This window comes from Cheilinus undulatus, linkage group 19 (assembly GCF_018320785.1).
Source record: "Cheilinus undulatus linkage group 19, ASM1832078v1, whole genome shotgun sequence".
NCBI classification, from domain to species: domain Eukaryota; kingdom Metazoa; phylum Chordata; class Actinopteri; order Labriformes; family Labridae; genus Cheilinus; species Cheilinus undulatus.
The window spans coordinates 38,738,568-38,755,261 of record NC_054883.1 but is presented as its reverse complement, the minus strand read 5'-3'; the positions used below and the strand labels follow the sequence as shown (position 1 = coordinate 38,755,261).

Genomic DNA, 16,694 nt, shown 5'->3' with positions numbered 1-16,694 from the left:
AATTTCAGTTTAGTATTTATTGGTTTTTCCTGTCGGTTTCTTAGTTTAGTTGAGTTTTGATTTTGAAAAAAATGCTTCATTTTAGTTTAGTTTTTATTAGTTTTAGTTTTTTTTTTTTTTTTTTTTTTTTTTAGCAATATGAGAAACCTGTAAAGGGCCAGACCCAAAAGGGCTCTTCACTTTTCACTTTTCTAATTAAATTGTTTTGTTTGTACACAACTCAAGACCTAAAATTTTCCATTGAGTGAAGTCTTCTGCAATCAGATCAGGCAACTTTACTCTCTCTGGGCCTGGGTGTTCATGTCAGACAGTCTGCTGCTGAAAAAGACTAAAACTAAGGAGATTTTGTCTCTAATTTTATTTCATTTTAGTTAGTTTTGTCAGCACAAAACTTAGTTTTAGTTAGTTTTCATTTTTCTCATAAAGCTCAGTTTTTATTTAGTTTCAGTCAACTAAAATGATTTTTACCTTTTAGTGTTAGTTAGTTAGTTAGTTTTAGTTAATTATTATAACCTTGATTTGCAAATTCTACCAAATCATGCAGCACTATTTCACAGTGTGATCTTGCTGTATAGATATGTTAGAGATATTATAGCTGAAGAGTGAGCATATGTTTTTTCCATCACAGTTTATAAAAATGAGATAAAGAAATGATGTGTGTCAGTGAAGTCTTTATTAAAAAGTGATTCACATAACAAGTTAAAGTCAAACTGAACAAGTGTAGACTCTGATTATAAAAACATCTTAGAAAAAAGAAAGAATGGATAAAAAGAGGACTCAACCAGACAGTTTTATCCAGTGTTAATTTTGGCAGCTATTTTTAGTTTTAGTCTTTAAATGAAATGTCTTTTAGTTTTAGTCACATTTTAGTCGACAAAAACTCAGAAAACATTTTAGTCTAGTTTGAGTCCATAAAAAGTCCTCATATTTTAGTCTTTACTTTTAGTCCAAGCATTTACTTTCTTGCCTGAATCTGGTACCAAACCATGGTAGTGTGTTCTATACACTCTGCTAAACCGAGGTCCCTGCTTTCTACAGCTGAGAGGAGGAAGAGCAGATGCATTGTGTTTTGACAGATTTATCCACAGTGGAGAAATATCAAGGATTTTGAATGTCCGACGAGAACTACATTACATTTACAAAAATGGAAAACACACATAAACTTGTGCTTGCCATTTTGAATGGATTCATTCTGTGCATCTTTCTTATGAAACAGATGCAGTTTTATCAAACTTTGGTACTTTTCAGTACTATCAATAGTTAAAATAACGGAGCTGTATTGTTTTAACACGTGTTAAAATTTTGACAACCTTAGTCTGCAGTAACAGTGCTAATTTTACCGCCTAAACATCTGCCTTTTTTCCAAAAGGAAGACTAGACTAAGACTAGCTAAAAATAGATCACTGATGATAAAACGTAAACAAAAAGTACATTTAGTTATTGAAAAGTGGACAAAAATTAGACTAAATGTTAGTGTCAGTATCTGAGAGGTTATTTATGGGGTTGCAGGTGTAACTCTTCTGGTGACACCTTCAGTGACCAGAATAAATAATCCACCAAGTACAGATGGATGTTGGATGGTTGGATTTTAGTGTCTTCTCTCTAAATCTCTCTTGAAGCTTAGTGCATCCCGTTAAGTGTTTGTCCTGCTTCACGTGTGTCTGCGTTTTAAAGTTTAGTGATTTTTAAAGTTAAAAGGCTCAAAAAGTGACCCGCCCCTCCTTGTGTTTCTGCATTCCCCATAGGACAGGGAGGGGGAGCTAGCGCTGATTGACAAGCTGTTGGCCAATCCCCAGCTGTCGTCGGCAGAGTTCCAGGAGTGGAAAAGAGCCTATCAGGAGCTGTTCTCTCAGGAGCCAGACTCGACCGCTGAATCAGACCCCGGCCCGCCCCTCACCCCCTCACTCTCTCACACGCACTCCTACATCGAGACCCACGTCTGACGAATGTAACTCACTCTCTCACCCTAACATGCTTTAGTTTCTCTCCTGAAACGAGCTGGAAATTTAAGAAAGATAGTGATGTGTTCTGTCACTGGAGAGAGAGGAGGGGAGGCTTCACATCCCGGTATGCTCTCTGCAGCTGGAGTGTACGAGTGCAACATGACAGCTTTGTGAGGAGACGTCTGCACGCCCTCATGTCACACAATCGACGAGCTGATTGGTTCTGCCACTCCAGCTGGCTCGAGGGCGGACGATCACTGATTCTTAACTTTTACATGTTAGCTTTAGTGCTCTTTAAATGGAAAGCAGAAGGACTTTCAGCTCATTTCTCCTGACATGGACACAGAGCTCAGAGTAGTTATTCATTAGCTGCACATTCAAAGTATTCCATCCTGCTTATTGTGCCATATTTATACTGACTGCACAGTGTTTCATAGACAGTTCAATAGCCACTAAGTGACATATATCGTACTCTATCAAGCCTTATAATTAAAGTCTATGATGATATTTCTGTACAGTGAAGTGTAACAGGATGAATAGCTCAAGTCTTTTATAAATCCACTGGTCAAACTTTCTAGTTTTAGACACTTTTGTTGAGCTGGGTTGTTAGAAATGCATTCTGGGCTGGACCTGAAGCATGCACTCTGCTGGAGAAGGAAAAATCCACTTTAACACTGATTCAAGAAGCTACTGAACTCACATTATAGCAGATTCTGTTACTGATAATCCCATATCCGTGAAATGGTTGCAAATACAGTCGAGTATGGTTGTACAAGATCAGTTTGTATGAACTGACAAAACTCATGGTGCTTATTTATCTTAAATGCAAACATGCAGTTTTAGATAGAAGCCCCTGACAGAGCATTAAAAAGTAATAACACAAGGTACAGATGACTTTTGTATGGAAGCTCATTTGTGCCACATTAAAAAAAAAAATGGAATGAAGGCAATTAAAAAAAAAAACAAAATAGAATCCTTAGCCATAGTTATGACACAGAAAGTCAAAATTGTATGTTTCTATCTCATATTTCAACTTATCTCATAATTTTGACTTTTGATATCATAATTATGCCTTTTTAACTCATAAATTTGACTTTTTGTCTCATAATTTTGACCTTTTATAACAGAATTATGACTTTTCAAGTCATAATGTCAACATTTTATCTCATAATTTTGATTTTTGATACCATAATTCTTATCATAATTATGATTTTTCAACTCATAAATTAGACTTTTAATGTTGTAATTATGACTTTTATGTCACAAATTTGGCTTTTATCTCATAATTATGACTTTTCAACTCATGATTTCAACTTTTTATGTCATAATTTTGACTTTTTATCTCATAATTATGACTTTTCAACTCATAATTTCAACTTTTTATCTCATAATTTTGGCTTTTGATATCATAATTGATATCATAATAAGGATTTTTCAACTAATAAATTTGACTTTTTATCTCGTAAATTATGACTTTTATGTCATAATTTTGGCTCATATCTCATAATTATGACTTTTCAACTCATATTTCAACTTTTTATCTTTCATAGTTTTGACTTTTGATATCATAATCATGACTTTTCAAATCAAAATTTCAACTATTTATCTCGTAATTTTGACTTTTGATGTCATAGTTATGACTTTTCAGCTCATAATTTCGCCTTTTATTCTCATAATTGTGACTTTTATGTCAAATGTTTGACTTTTATTTCATAATTATGACTTTTATTTCATAATTATGACTTTTATCTCAGAATTTTGACTTTTGATATCATAATTTCAACTTTTATCTTATAATTATGACTTATCAATTCATATTTTTGACTTTTTATCACATAATTATGACACAGGATTTAGAATTGCCTTACTTTCACATTTTTTTCTATTTTATTGGGCGAAAATGGGCTTCCATACTTTTGACTGAGCTGAGTTTTCAACATGAAATGAGGCATTAAGGAGCAGGGCTGGATTGTCTTTAACATCACTGAGGCTGCAGGGAGACACCAACCAAAGTGTGCAGAAAAGAATAATAAAGCATGAGATCAATGCGATTAATAAGATTAATTCTCTAATTGTGGACCTTAATATTTTTCCCTTTAATGCCCTGATGTTGACAGCTCCAGTAAACAAACATGATAATTATGCTGTGCATTTTCAGCACAAGATATCAACTTGTCTGCACAAGGTAATTATGGTGTCCAATTAAGATAATACGAAAATAACTTGTCCCTTCAGATAATAACTTCTCTGCACTACATGAATATCTTGTAAGCACAAAAGTTAATTTGTCCACTCTGGAAAAAAAAGAGCTTGAGCACACAAAGCAATGATATGGTCAAAACAAGATAAAAATGATTACATCACGTGCAATCAGGGGCTCTGCACTAAACATATGGTACCTTTGGTAAACAATGCCTGATTGGCTTGTTGATCTTCATAATGCATGCTACCAAAGCTGTTTACTCATAAAATGAAAGTTTTAAACTTTCTGCTGATAGACTTTAGGAAAGATGAATTTGACAGCTGGTGCTCTAAGTATCAGATTCTTCTAAATCCCAATCATCTAGTGGTGTTAGGTTGCAGATTTGATTGGATTATTAAGTTTCAGTTTGTGAGGGATTTTGAGTCACAGCATTTTACAAAGAAAAGGAGGAAATCTGATTCAGATACTTTCTGCTTTCATAGGAATCTTTACTCTCACATACAGGACCTGCAGTTTCATCAACAATTATTGGTGAAGTTTTTTTCTTATATGCGCATTCTCCTACTAAAGTAATAAGAAATGAAAACAGACAAACAGACCCTCGTCACAAAATTACTTCCAAAACTTTCTGAATATTATCACTGATTAGACAACAGTGTTAAAGTTTGTGGGTGTGGATTTTTCCTCAGAGACCGTTTGGCTCTCTGTTTCCTGCATGTCGCGTAGAGATAATGAGGAAATATTTGCATAAGTTTTGAAATATGGATTTAATGAAAATATATTAGTTTGTCTGCTGCTGGCAAATGACTTCATATTCAGCACCACTGCACAAAACTATGAGAGCAATCACACACAAATACACAAAGCCATGCACACACTAATAAACCCATAAATAAATAAACAGACACAGTCTGAATGCTCTTTCTATGCTGCTGCTGTTGGTCGTAGTAGCATGTCTTTGTTGTAGAGAAACACTTTTCCTTTCTGTTTTTGTGTTTGAAATCTCTCGATGCGGTAGATTTTCTCTTTAGAGAGTACAAACTTTGTGTCTTGGATAATGTTCTCTATTTCTATCAGGTATTTTTGGACAGTTGAGTAAAGATTGTTTATTGTTCAAGCTATAAATTATAGTCAAATTAAAGTATTTATTTAAAGTGGGATGAAGAGGATGGATCAATAAAGTGTGGTCATTTGGATGAAGATAAATCTGTGATATGTTTTTATTATTGCTGGGAGAGAAAAAAGTGCTGGGAACAGCTGCACGGTCACTGTAAACAAATGAGAAAATGAGTTCATGAAAACTTAACAGACATCCTCAGGGTGTTGTTATTCGTAAAACTTGACCTGAAAGCTAATTTACAACAAACAGATTTGTATGCAGTCTTATATTCACTTACCACTCAGTTGAGGTTTAGAAGAAGAAAAAAAGGGAAAATACTTTTAATTTAGGCCTGCATTGCCGGTCAAATGCTGCATCTATCAATTTGTCTAAAGAAGTATCAATACAATTGAAGAAGGCCCTAATTGGACTAAAAAAGCAAAATAAATCTATCAGATGGATAGCAAAAGACTTAGAAGTGGTCAACCCAAAACTTTAGTTCATTCTTGAAGGGATATTTCAGTGTTTTTGAAGCTGTTATATGAGGTACCTAGCAGTAGAAGTAGCATTAGCACTCAGTGATTTTAGTGTGCATTGCTCCTTTAAGAAAGATTCACTGGTTGTAACGAGCAAGGCTATACAGCAAAACAGATGGGGAAGGTTTCTTCCTGGAATTTAGTGAGTTTTGGGTAAAAAAAAAAAAAACGGGCCACAAAACAATGTTGGCTCAAAGGTATGCACTATCAAACATTATTGAAGCATTTTGATTACATACCCAGAAAGCCTCTGTGTTTTTGTCACTTATTTTGCAATGCAAGAGTGCTCAATAGTAACAAAAATGCAGAGGCTTTATGGGTAACAAACCTGAGCCAAAATTGTTTTTTGGCCCATTTTTACCAAAAGCTCGCTAAATTCGGCAGAGAAACTGTACCCATCTTTTACTCCGTATAGCCAAGCTTCCTGGTCGGTACAACCAGCAAGTCTTTCTTAAAGGAGCAATGCTCACTAAAATCACTGGAGGCTAACACCATTTCTACAGCTAGGTACCTCATATGGCCCGACTTCAAAAACTCCCAAAATATCCCTTTAAAATGAAAGAATTTGGCGTGCCAGTAGTCAAGTGGTTAAGGTGCGACCCGGGTTTGAGTCCGGCCTGTGGCATTATTTCCTGTATGTCTCTCCCCGCTCTCTTCCCTGTCTCCAACTCTATCCACTGTCCTATCAAATAAAGGCAAAAAGGCCAAATATAAATCTTAAAAAAAAAAAAAAGAAAGAATTCACTGCATGCTCAGTAACATTAAAATGCCTGGAAGACTAGAGACATCGTCCGGTGGTTTATCACAGCATCCTTTACTTGGGGAAAAAAACTCCCTTTACAACATTTGGACAAGGAAAGAATGGTCTGGAGGTGTTCACTATATCATTTAACAATCGAGAGATGTCTTCATGAATGTAAATACTGAGGCTTTACAAGATGCAAACCACTGTTAAAAGTTCAAGAACAGGAAGGCCAGAATAGACTTTACCAGAAAGCCTCCTGTAATCAGATTCTCTGGATGGATGAAGCTGAGATAAACTTGTATGAGAATGATTGGAAGAGAAAAGTACAAAGACGGTAAAGAACAGCTCATGATCCAAAGCATACAACATCATCTGTCTAGGTAGTGACATTTATTCTGACGTGTATAGGGCTATACTCTCTGCTCACATTCACAAATATTAAAAAAACTGTAATTTTCTATTTATGTTGGTTCATCCAAATACTTCTGAGATTCAGTATCAGAGGTTTTCCAAATGGATGTGTGAAACAAATCCATTTGGCATGCCAGGTAAGCCATTCATCCAACCAACCATCCATCCATCCATCCATCCATCCATCCATCCATCCATCCATCCATCAGCCAGTCCATCAGCCAGTCCATCCGTCAGTCTGACTGTCCATATGGTCCATCCATCCATCCAACAATCCATCCATACATCAATACATCTGTCCTTCCATCCATCCATCCATCCATCCATCCATCCAGAGGTGATGATGTTAACATAGCCCCCACTTGTTCTTAACAGTTTCAAAATAAACTTTATTGATTTTTTAACCCTTAATGGACAAATGCATCTTGGTTTTAAATGTTGTTGGTCTTTTACAATTCTGTTCTGAAGATTTAAATCCACAAAACAAATCTGAAGTTCAGTATTATTTTTTAAATGTTTAATTTTTTGTTGCAGAATGCACAAAGTAAATCATTCACTGTACTTTTATTGTTTTAATCATGATCTTATATTTTCCACATCTAATATTTAATATTTAATATTTAATATTTAATATTCACCCTTTTTTAGTGATGCCTCCCAGCTCAACAATATAACACAATTACATATTTGATTTAAAAGAAACATTTTTAAAAGACCATTGAACAGTTTGGAAAAGTTTCCATCTGCTTGTCTCTTTCTACTAATGTATCTTTGCAAAGAGACCAAAGAGCAGTTTTATTTCTGATAAACAATGCACCTAAAACAATGTTGAATCCAGTATTAACTTCATATATCACAAAACAATCAATAAATAACGCTTGCAGTGCAACAATGTTCTATGGTATGTATTCACAAATAAATTGAAGTAGACAGAAGCAGGAAAGCACATGAATAATGAACTCCAGCAGGTCACCTTGCGATTATAACAAATCATGCATATGATTTCTTTCCAATGCTTTTTCCATTTTTTCAGCTCTGCACCCACAACACACTGTATCCAGTTTCCTGTCAGTGCAGATGGAAAATATGAAACTGGAAAACCAGAAAAAAGGTCACTCCGTTTTCTTGGTGTGTTTCTATTTCTGTATCTATCTTATAGAAAAACATTAACAATTCATGGTTAGTCAATAAACAGGAATGTCACACGCACATTTATCTACAACTTTTATAAAATATTCAGCTGAGCGCTGCTGTTTTATTCCTCCTCCTTTCACCGCCTTATCTCATGTGATAGCCTCCTCTGCAGCCCGGCTCAGCCTCCTCCTGAAAACTCATTTGTTCATGAGTTACCTTCTTCCCACTAAATCTCCCACCTATTCTCTACTTGTTCTCTAAATCCTCTTATCTCCGTCTGTAGCTCTTGTTTTGTTTCTCTTCTCAGAACACGTCGAGCTCAGTCACAGGACGATCACTGTCAAAACACCCTGTACCCTTCTACCCACTGCTAGCTGCATGTCATTTTAAGCTTAAGGCTTATTCTGTCATATCACTTGATAGGTGCATTTGCTTATCTATAAAAATTAGAGATTATTAGAATTATAACTGCAGAGATTAACTCCACCTTTTTGCCATCTAAAGGAGGTCTGTCTACCCCCAGGGGTTCAGCTAGGTGCAAGACTTTAGCCACAGTTAAAAACCACTAACACACATCAGTTTCATGGTCTGTATTGAAACTGTTCTAGATATTAAATCACATCCTTCCTGACATAAAAAAGTAAATGTAATTCACTCTGTGTGTCACCTAACAAAGAGATGTTTCGATTAGCATAGCTTAAATAGACTACTGACTTGGCTTGCTAACGTAGCATGTCTCATACTCTGTATGTTTACATGCATAGTAGTACCAAATTACGTTTAAAACACTATAATGCTATTTAATTGGACAATTATTAATGCTGGTAGTCCATCTCTGCTGCAATGGATGGCATTATGACATCTTTCAGCTAGTTACCATTGACCATTTTCCAGTTAATCTTGTTAACAAGTTAGGAACAGGCTAATCTGCTTTATGTCCAATTTTGAAAACATAGACATACAACATGAATTTTGCTAGCTACGTTGTTACCGTTACCATAAAAGCCGATGTAGCTAGGTTAGCTTTAGCTAAAGCTAACAAAGTTAAGGAAAGCCGCCATTCACCAAACAACCTCTAAAATGGGCTAGCCTATGTAAACAATGCTTTATCTAATGTAACTAACCTAGCTTCGTTTGCTTAAGCTTTAGCTCCTTCAGTTTTGGAGCTGTATTACCTATAAAGCTAAGCTAGGTTTGTTAGCTTTAGATTTAGCCACAGTAGCTGCGTCAGAGTGATTTCATGGAGGATAAGCTATTTTCCTGGTAGCTGACTGTTTATCTGGCTTTATTAAATATTTGTAATCAGGTTTTGTTGGTCAGGTTTTTGACTCTTGGTATCCCAACCCTTTAACTCAAATGGGAAGACTGGGAATGGTAGCGCAGATGGTCGAGTGGTTTAAGGTGCTACCCACGTACGTGGGCGGCCCGGGTTCAAATCTGGCCTGTGGCCCTGTAGCGCCACATTATGTAATAAAGCCGCATTATTTAATAACCCTAACCACAGGACTTAGTGTGGCCTCCAAGGTATGCCCTACCCTACTACCTTGCCCTAACTCTAACCACTTAGTGACTTATGCCTAAACATAACCCCCCTTCAGCGCTCTAGACTAAACACCTAACCTTAACCCTAGGACTTCAGGTGGGCTCCAGGGTTACCCTACTACCTTGCCCTAACCCAAACCGCTTAGTCGCTTTCAAAATGCGGCATTATTACATAATGTGGCGCTACAGGCCCTTTACCGCATGTCTGTCCCCCTCTCTTCCCTGTTTTCGAGTCTATCCACTGTCCTTCCTCTATCAAATAAAGGCCCAAAAATAAATCTTAAAAAAAAGGGAAGTTTAATCCAATTTTATTTTAAACGTTTTAGCCTGAATTTCTGTACTGACAGATGCTGCATCTCACCATAATGGTCTGCAAGGGGGGCGTCTGAGTGTTTCTAGTTTTAGATTAGCCTAGCCTATTAGTAAGCTAACCTTTGCTAGCCTTATATCACAGTGTCTCTGTCTGGTTTAGTGCTGCAAAAACACAAAGTATCATCGGTCAAACATTTGCTAAGGCCTACTAAGTGATATTGCAATCCTAACAAACACTAAAGTGAGAAAACCTTCTACTCATAGATGGTAAAGTTTACAGGAGGTTATGTGCTTCAAGCTAACCTCCTTCTGGTTTAAGCTTTTAGCTAGATTAGTGTTAAATAAGTGTTAAGTTTAGTACAGTCTGCTGTGATACAAAAAGTTCCTTATAACCCTAAAGCATTGAAAAAAATGCCTTTTTAAACTCCCGTGTCTTATCTTATTTGTTGTTGCTTTTCTGTATTTTCCTCACTTGTATTTGTAGTTACATTATTTTCCTTTTGTAGTCCTGAGCAGTGTTAATTTTGCCAGCTATTTTTAATTTTAGTCTTAATCTTTAGATGAAAAGTCTTTCATTTTTAGTTACATTTTAATCATTTCTACCCTTATTAGTCTTAGTCTAGTTTTAGTCGATGAAAACTCAAAAATATTTTAGTCTAGTTTTAGTCCATAAAAAGTCCTCATGTTTTAGACTTTACTTTTAGTCCTAGCATTTATTTTCATGCCTAAATCTGGTCCCAAATCATGCTAATGTGTGCTTTTTACAGCTGAGAAGCAGGATAGCTATAGATGCATTGTTTTTGGACAGATTTACCCACAGTGGAGAAATAAAATGGATTTTGAATGTCCAACGAAAACTACATTACATTTTAGTCTAGTTTTAGTCATCAATCCTCCATTAACAGGACAGAGTCATTTGAAATACAAAGTCAAGGTGGAAATTAAGCTGTAGGTGTCGTGCTCACAAAGACTGAGGGTAACGTGTAACAGAGTTATCAGATTGCTATTTTTTTTTTTTTTTTTTTTTTTTTTGTGAGGAGAAACCAAATTAACTTGTTCTACATGCCAAGTAATCTGTGACTGGAAAAATTGCCCTAATCACTATCCTATTTTTTGCAAAAAAAAACCAAACAAACAAACAAACAAAAAAATCCCCAAAGTATCTGCACTGTTTCTGTTTCTCTCTGACTACAAAGCTGTATCAGCACAAATGAGAAGCTAGCTTTCCTGTCAGGCTGCAGAGTCAAAGGTCATGGGCTATAACCTAGGCCGTGCAGTGACAGGTCAACACATTCAAAGGTAAATGTAACGTTTGTCTGTGCTTTCATCTGGAAAATATCAACATTTCTAACATAAGGGTTTAAATCTTGGTTATAAAAACATCCTCTACCATGTTACATAGCTCAGTAACACAAAAACACAAGTTATTGTTTTACTTTAAAAAGTTATGAAACCCAAAATCTAATATCAAACAAGAAACGTGCAAAAAATTGAAGTTCCAATACAAACAGCAAAGCTTTCTACAGAGAGAGAAAGGTTTTTTTGTGTGTGTGTGTGTGTGTGTTTTTTTAGCCTAAATCAGGTAGTCTAGGCAGGGGTTCTCAACCTTTTCAGCCCGCGACCCCCAGAATAAAGGTGACAGAGACCGGAGACCCCCACTGTACCTGAAGATGGCTGAACACAGTCATGCACATCCAAGAATATTCATGTGCAGACAAGGCCGCCCATTAGAGGGGAAGAAATGGCCCAGCCAAACTGGGGGCCAGCAAAATTATGGTCCATTATAAATTTAAGCTGTGGTATTTTATATTTAACCTGAATAATAACCACTCTCATCAAAGAAACACATTTTAATTCATTTGTGTGGTAAGTAGCATTCTTAAAAATGTAAATCTTTTTGTTGAAACAGAATTAAAATACATTTAAAATTGCTATGATGGCGAGAAATGGTGGTAAAGGTGTTGAAATTGGATTGTAAAAGTAGCAGAAAAGGGTTAGAAACACCAAAAATTAGATAAAAGTGGCAAAATAACCAAAACCAATGGCAAAAATGGGTTAAAGTGGCAAAAATGGGCATATTAAGTGGTAAAAGGGGATTCAAAAGTGTCTGAAATGGTGTTAAAGTGGGAGAAAATAGGTGTAAATTGGGTGAATTGCAACAAAAAATTAATTTAAACTGGCAAAAAAGGGTTAGCTGAGGCAGAAATAGTCAGAAAGTTGCAAAAATGTGCATATCAAATTGTGAAATGTGGCTTAAAAAGTGTTAAAAGGTGTTAATAGTCATAATGTGTCAACAGAGCCAACAATAGGCAGAGTGGCAAGATTTGGTTAAGGGGTGGCAAAAACAGGTGGAAAATAAGTGGTGGAAAGGGTTTAAAATTGACAAAAATTGGGTTTTAAGTTGCAATAACGTGTTAAAGATGATAACATTGGTTTGATAAAGTGATGAAAATGGGTTAAAATTTGATAAAAGTGACGTAAGTGGCAACACTGTAATTTAAAAAACTTTCTTAGTTTTTCAAGGCAACTTGAGACCCCCTCTCAATCTCTCATGACCCCCATTGAGGTCCCCACCCCAACGTTGAGAACCCCTGGTCTAATGACTGTTTCAGACTGGATGCGTGCTGGCTGCATGACGGCTGTGGCATGTGTCAGCTAAAGCTTGTGCTCACGACTTTAATACCAGGCGAGTGTGTTTTGCTCGTTAAATGCATCTTGCTTCTGTCACAGCTCTGTCTTTCTGTGGAAGGTTTCTCCCCAGTGTCATTTTCTTTAAAAATTGCAGTTCTCACACAGGCAGTCTGAAAGCCCTTCCCTGTTAACATGGGAGCTGAAATGAAAATCAAGCTTTGGCACAGTCGCTCCACAGCCACCAAGCACTCAGTCTGAACTGGTCACAAGATCCCAAACTTAACTGTTATTTCTAAGTTGAACCCATTAGAGTTGAAGGTAAGATTTATGCTACTCCTTTACTACTGATATAACACAGTGTTTAAGGGCCCTTTCCTGCATTTATCAGATGTTTTAGGGCAGGGGTGTCAAACTCAAGGCCCAGGGGCCAAATCTGACCCGTGGTACAGTTACACCCGGCCTGCAAGATCTTTTGTATTCTTATTATAACTGGCCCTAAAATATGAAGTCTACAGATTACCTCCAGTATAAAAATATAAAATTAACCTTGATGAGATCAAATATCCTTAAGTCATTAAAATGTGAAAAATATAGAAATTAAAAATTATCAGATAAAAAGAAATATGGGAAAATAAATTCATTTGTCTTTTCACGTCAGATTTTAACAATTTTATTGCACAATTATGACTTCAATCTATTATTTGTACTTTTATTTCATATTTTGACCTTTTACATTTATTATTTTCACTTTTTATTGAATATTTTGACCTTTTCAATTTATTATTTTGTGCCTTATCTCATATTTTGACCTTTTAGATGCACAGTTTTAAATTTTGAGTCATATTTTTGCCTAAAACATGATTGTGACTTTCTTTTTCATATATTTGCCTTTTAAAAGCATTATTTTAACATCTAATTCGTTTTTTTGACCTTTTGAACTAATAATTTGACTTTTTATCTCAGATTTTGAGCCTTTAAGCTTATCATTTTGACTATTTAAATCTTAAAATCATTTATCATAATTGCTAATTTTTCCCTCCTAATTTTTTACTGGCGAAAATGAGGTTGACAGTTTGGTTAAATGTGGACCCTGTTAGGCCCTCAGGTCAGACCTTAATTCAGAATCCGGCCCTTTCTGCGATTGAGTTTGACATCCCTGTTTTAGGGTATCAGTATCAATAAAAATAAACAGTCCTCTTCTCTAGGTGGCACTGCCTTCTTGTGGAACTTTCTTACTTTCATTCTAACATTTTTCACTCAGTTCACCTCAGTCAGGCAGAGGCAGAAGTGTACATTCAGTCCCAGTTAGCGGTCTGGGAAGCTGACCTATCTCCCTCCATCGATCTCTCTTTGTGTCGTACTCCAACACACTCGTCACAATCACCTCCTGTCCGTCGCTCCACTTCCTCCCCCCAAACACAAGTAGATTCCCAGATGGCGTTGTCACCATGCCGTAGTTGAAAGAGCCAGTAAGAAGAGGTCGTAGGCGAGTCCAGTGGTCTGACACTGAATCGTACTGTTCGATATCACAGAAAGGTTCATACATTCCCAGCAGGGCGTAGATGTGGCCATGGGTGGTTGCCAAACGATGCCCAAACCTGGCGATGGACATTGGTGCTCGCCTCTCCCAGACTGGACTTTTGGTGTCCCAGTAAAGAACCTCTTTGCTGCTCTCTCTGCGGTCATCTTGGTTATCACTGTAGATGCCGCTGTGCTGGTTGCCTGGAATACCACCAGACAGGTAGATGGCATCGTCGAGCACTGCAGAAGCATGGCCGTAAAGTGGGTGAGGCATTGCTGGTCCTCTTCTCCACACTCCCGTTGCCATGTCGTAAAACTCAACAGATGCTACAGAGGTGTACGTGTTGGTTTCTTGTCGTATGTGTCGTCCACCAATGGTGTAAATGAAATCCTCTACAACACAGCAAGTAAACTGTGCTCGCCTCTCCAGCATGGACTCCATCTTCTCCCAGGAGTCAAAGCGAGGATCATAGCGCCACACCTGGTTGGATGTTGCTACACTGCCAGACTTTTTTTCATCGTCCCCTCCTTCTTTGACCTCTTCTCCTCCCAACACAAAGAGGAAACCTCCAACTGAGCACACGCAGTGATTTCTGAGCCGCAGTGGAAGCCTGGAACTCAAAGATGAGAACTTCCTGCTTCGAGGATCGTACGCCAACACCTGCTGCTCCGGCCAATCAGGCCTGGATCCTCCTCCAACAAGCAGCACACGATTGGGCGACGCTCTGAGTGTGGATTGTCTGCTCTGTCTGATTGGTTGAGCTGCACCCATCCTGTGGTACTCCAGCGCTCGAGTAAGCTGACTCCTGATCAGAGGTGTGGCCATGGCTTTGTGAGCGCGGCCGAGATCAGCAAGGTCAGAGGGAGCAACCAATCCGAAGCGCAGATGACTCAGCAGAAGATTTGATTTCAGCAGAGGGATGGGTCCATTTTCATTCAGCCAATCAAGAGCTAGCTTTATAAGGGCTGCCTCCTTTACCGCAGGAATCTCATCAGCGTCAAGAACCGCCATCAAGGATTGGATGTTCAGCCCTAGAAGGTCATCTCGTCTTTCCTTGAGTAATGTCCCCATCTCCATAGCGATGGTTTGATTTGCAGCTTCAAGTGCATCAGAGAGGGCGTGGTGCTCCGCTAGATTAGCATAGCAGCAACAATTCTCAGCGTTTAAACCATCAATAATAAATCTTTCACATATCGACACAGCCGGCTCCACCTGCAAGTACCTGGCTGCCTCGAGCACGACAGGAAGTGTCACATGTGAAATGCTGAGCCAGCCAGAATACAGGAAGTCCAGTATAGCATCTAAACCCTCTGGTGTTAGCGCCGGGAGGCTAATAGAGCCCGCTAATCTTTCTGCAGTCGTCTCTCCAAACAGAGCCCAAAAATAGTCGCTGGAGCTGGCTAAAAGGGCGCGATGACACGGGAAAGATACACCTCCAGCCTCCAGGACGACATCGCACATCCTCCTTTGAGAGCGCAGGCGCTGGAAGCCGGAGAGAAGTGCGGTTCTGTGGGAAGAACTGTAGAGCAGGGAGTAGGTATCCATCCAAAAGACTGGAGGCGAGAGGAGAAAGTTGAAGAAAAAGCCAAATCAGGAAGATAGAAGGAAGCAGCAGTGAGGCAGGAAGTTTGATAAACGGAAATATTAAAAGTGCAAGAGCATCAGCAGTAAAAAAGATTAAGCTGACTTGTCGCACATAAGGGAATTTGACAAAAATGGAGTCAGACATTTATAGAAGAACAGGAGAAAGCACAGCAGGAATCAGAAAATGATGTAAAAAAGAAAGTTAGAATGGAAGGAAAAGAGAGAAAAGTTTGTGTCCTTAACCGAGCTCCCTCCATCTGTGTATTTGTCCTGCTCTGTCTGCAGTGGCAGGCATGCAACACTATGATCGGAAGGTTAACAACTGCCCCTTACACACATATTAACACACAAGCTCTGTCTACACTTCCCCTCCTCCTTTTGGCCCTCCATCGTGGTCCGTCTCAAAGCCAACCGTCTCTTCCTGCGATGTCCCGGCCCTGTTGGGTTTGTGTTAGTCTGCTGCCCTTTCCTCTGCGTCCGCGTGGGAGTATCATCCAAATACATGCCACCAACATGCACACATCAACACCACAAGTGAGCACTGGCATGGATGAAGCCCCGTGCATAACACAGACGGTGCCTGGTGGGATTCTAGCGTCTATCCCGGCGGATGAACTCATTGGTAAATACAGCTGCTATAGTCTGCGACCAAGATTCCAGGGCACGGTTTCCACAGCACCTATCTGCGCCCTCATCGTCATTTGGACAGGAATAGAAACACAGACACAGGCTGGCGGAATCACAGCGAGGTGGCTGCATATCAAACACAAGGAAGTTCTGCCAAGATGTCTAAAGATTTTGCAACTGTCAAAAGTAGCGCTAGAGCTACAGCCGTGCCCTTTGGGGAGGTATTTAACCTCATTGTGACCTACGAGGCTTTACAATATGAAGTCATTATTGTTGCAGACCTCAAGAGGGCATTTTAATGTTTTGATAGTATGATTCATTGATTTTGGGCTCTTATTTTCCTTTGTTTTTTTTTTCAAACTTTCCATCAGAAGCTGTCTGTGCTCAAACTGCCTACAATTGGCT

General features: G+C 38.2%; 2 protein-coding genes across 3 annotated transcripts in view; one reads left to right on the top strand and one right to left on the bottom strand.

The window, feature by feature from the left end:
- Nucleotides 1-2,867, top strand: part of cnksr2a (connector enhancer of kinase suppressor of Ras 2a) — a 112,931-nt gene extending 110,064 nt beyond the window's left edge. For both annotated transcript variants that reach the window (XM_041813726.1, XM_041813727.1), the window contains one exon: nucleotides 1,746-2,867. In XM_041813726.1, the coding sequence (XP_041669660.1) occupies nucleotides 1,746-1,943 (198 nt within the window). In that variant the 3' untranslated portion in view covers nucleotides 1,944-2,867. The remainder of the gene's footprint in view (nucleotides 1-1,745) is intronic.
- A 10,624-nt stretch (nucleotides 2,868-13,491) lies between these two features.
- On the bottom strand, nucleotides 13,492-16,265 carry LOC121527485 (kelch-like protein 34). The gene has a single exon (XM_041814464.1). It carries the CDS (start codon nucleotides 15,621-15,623, stop codon nucleotides 13,824-13,826), a length of 1,800 nt encoding a protein of 599 aa, XP_041670398.1. The 5' UTR covers nucleotides 15,624-16,265; the 3' UTR covers nucleotides 13,492-13,823.
- Nucleotides 16,266-16,694: the final 429 nt, after the last annotated feature.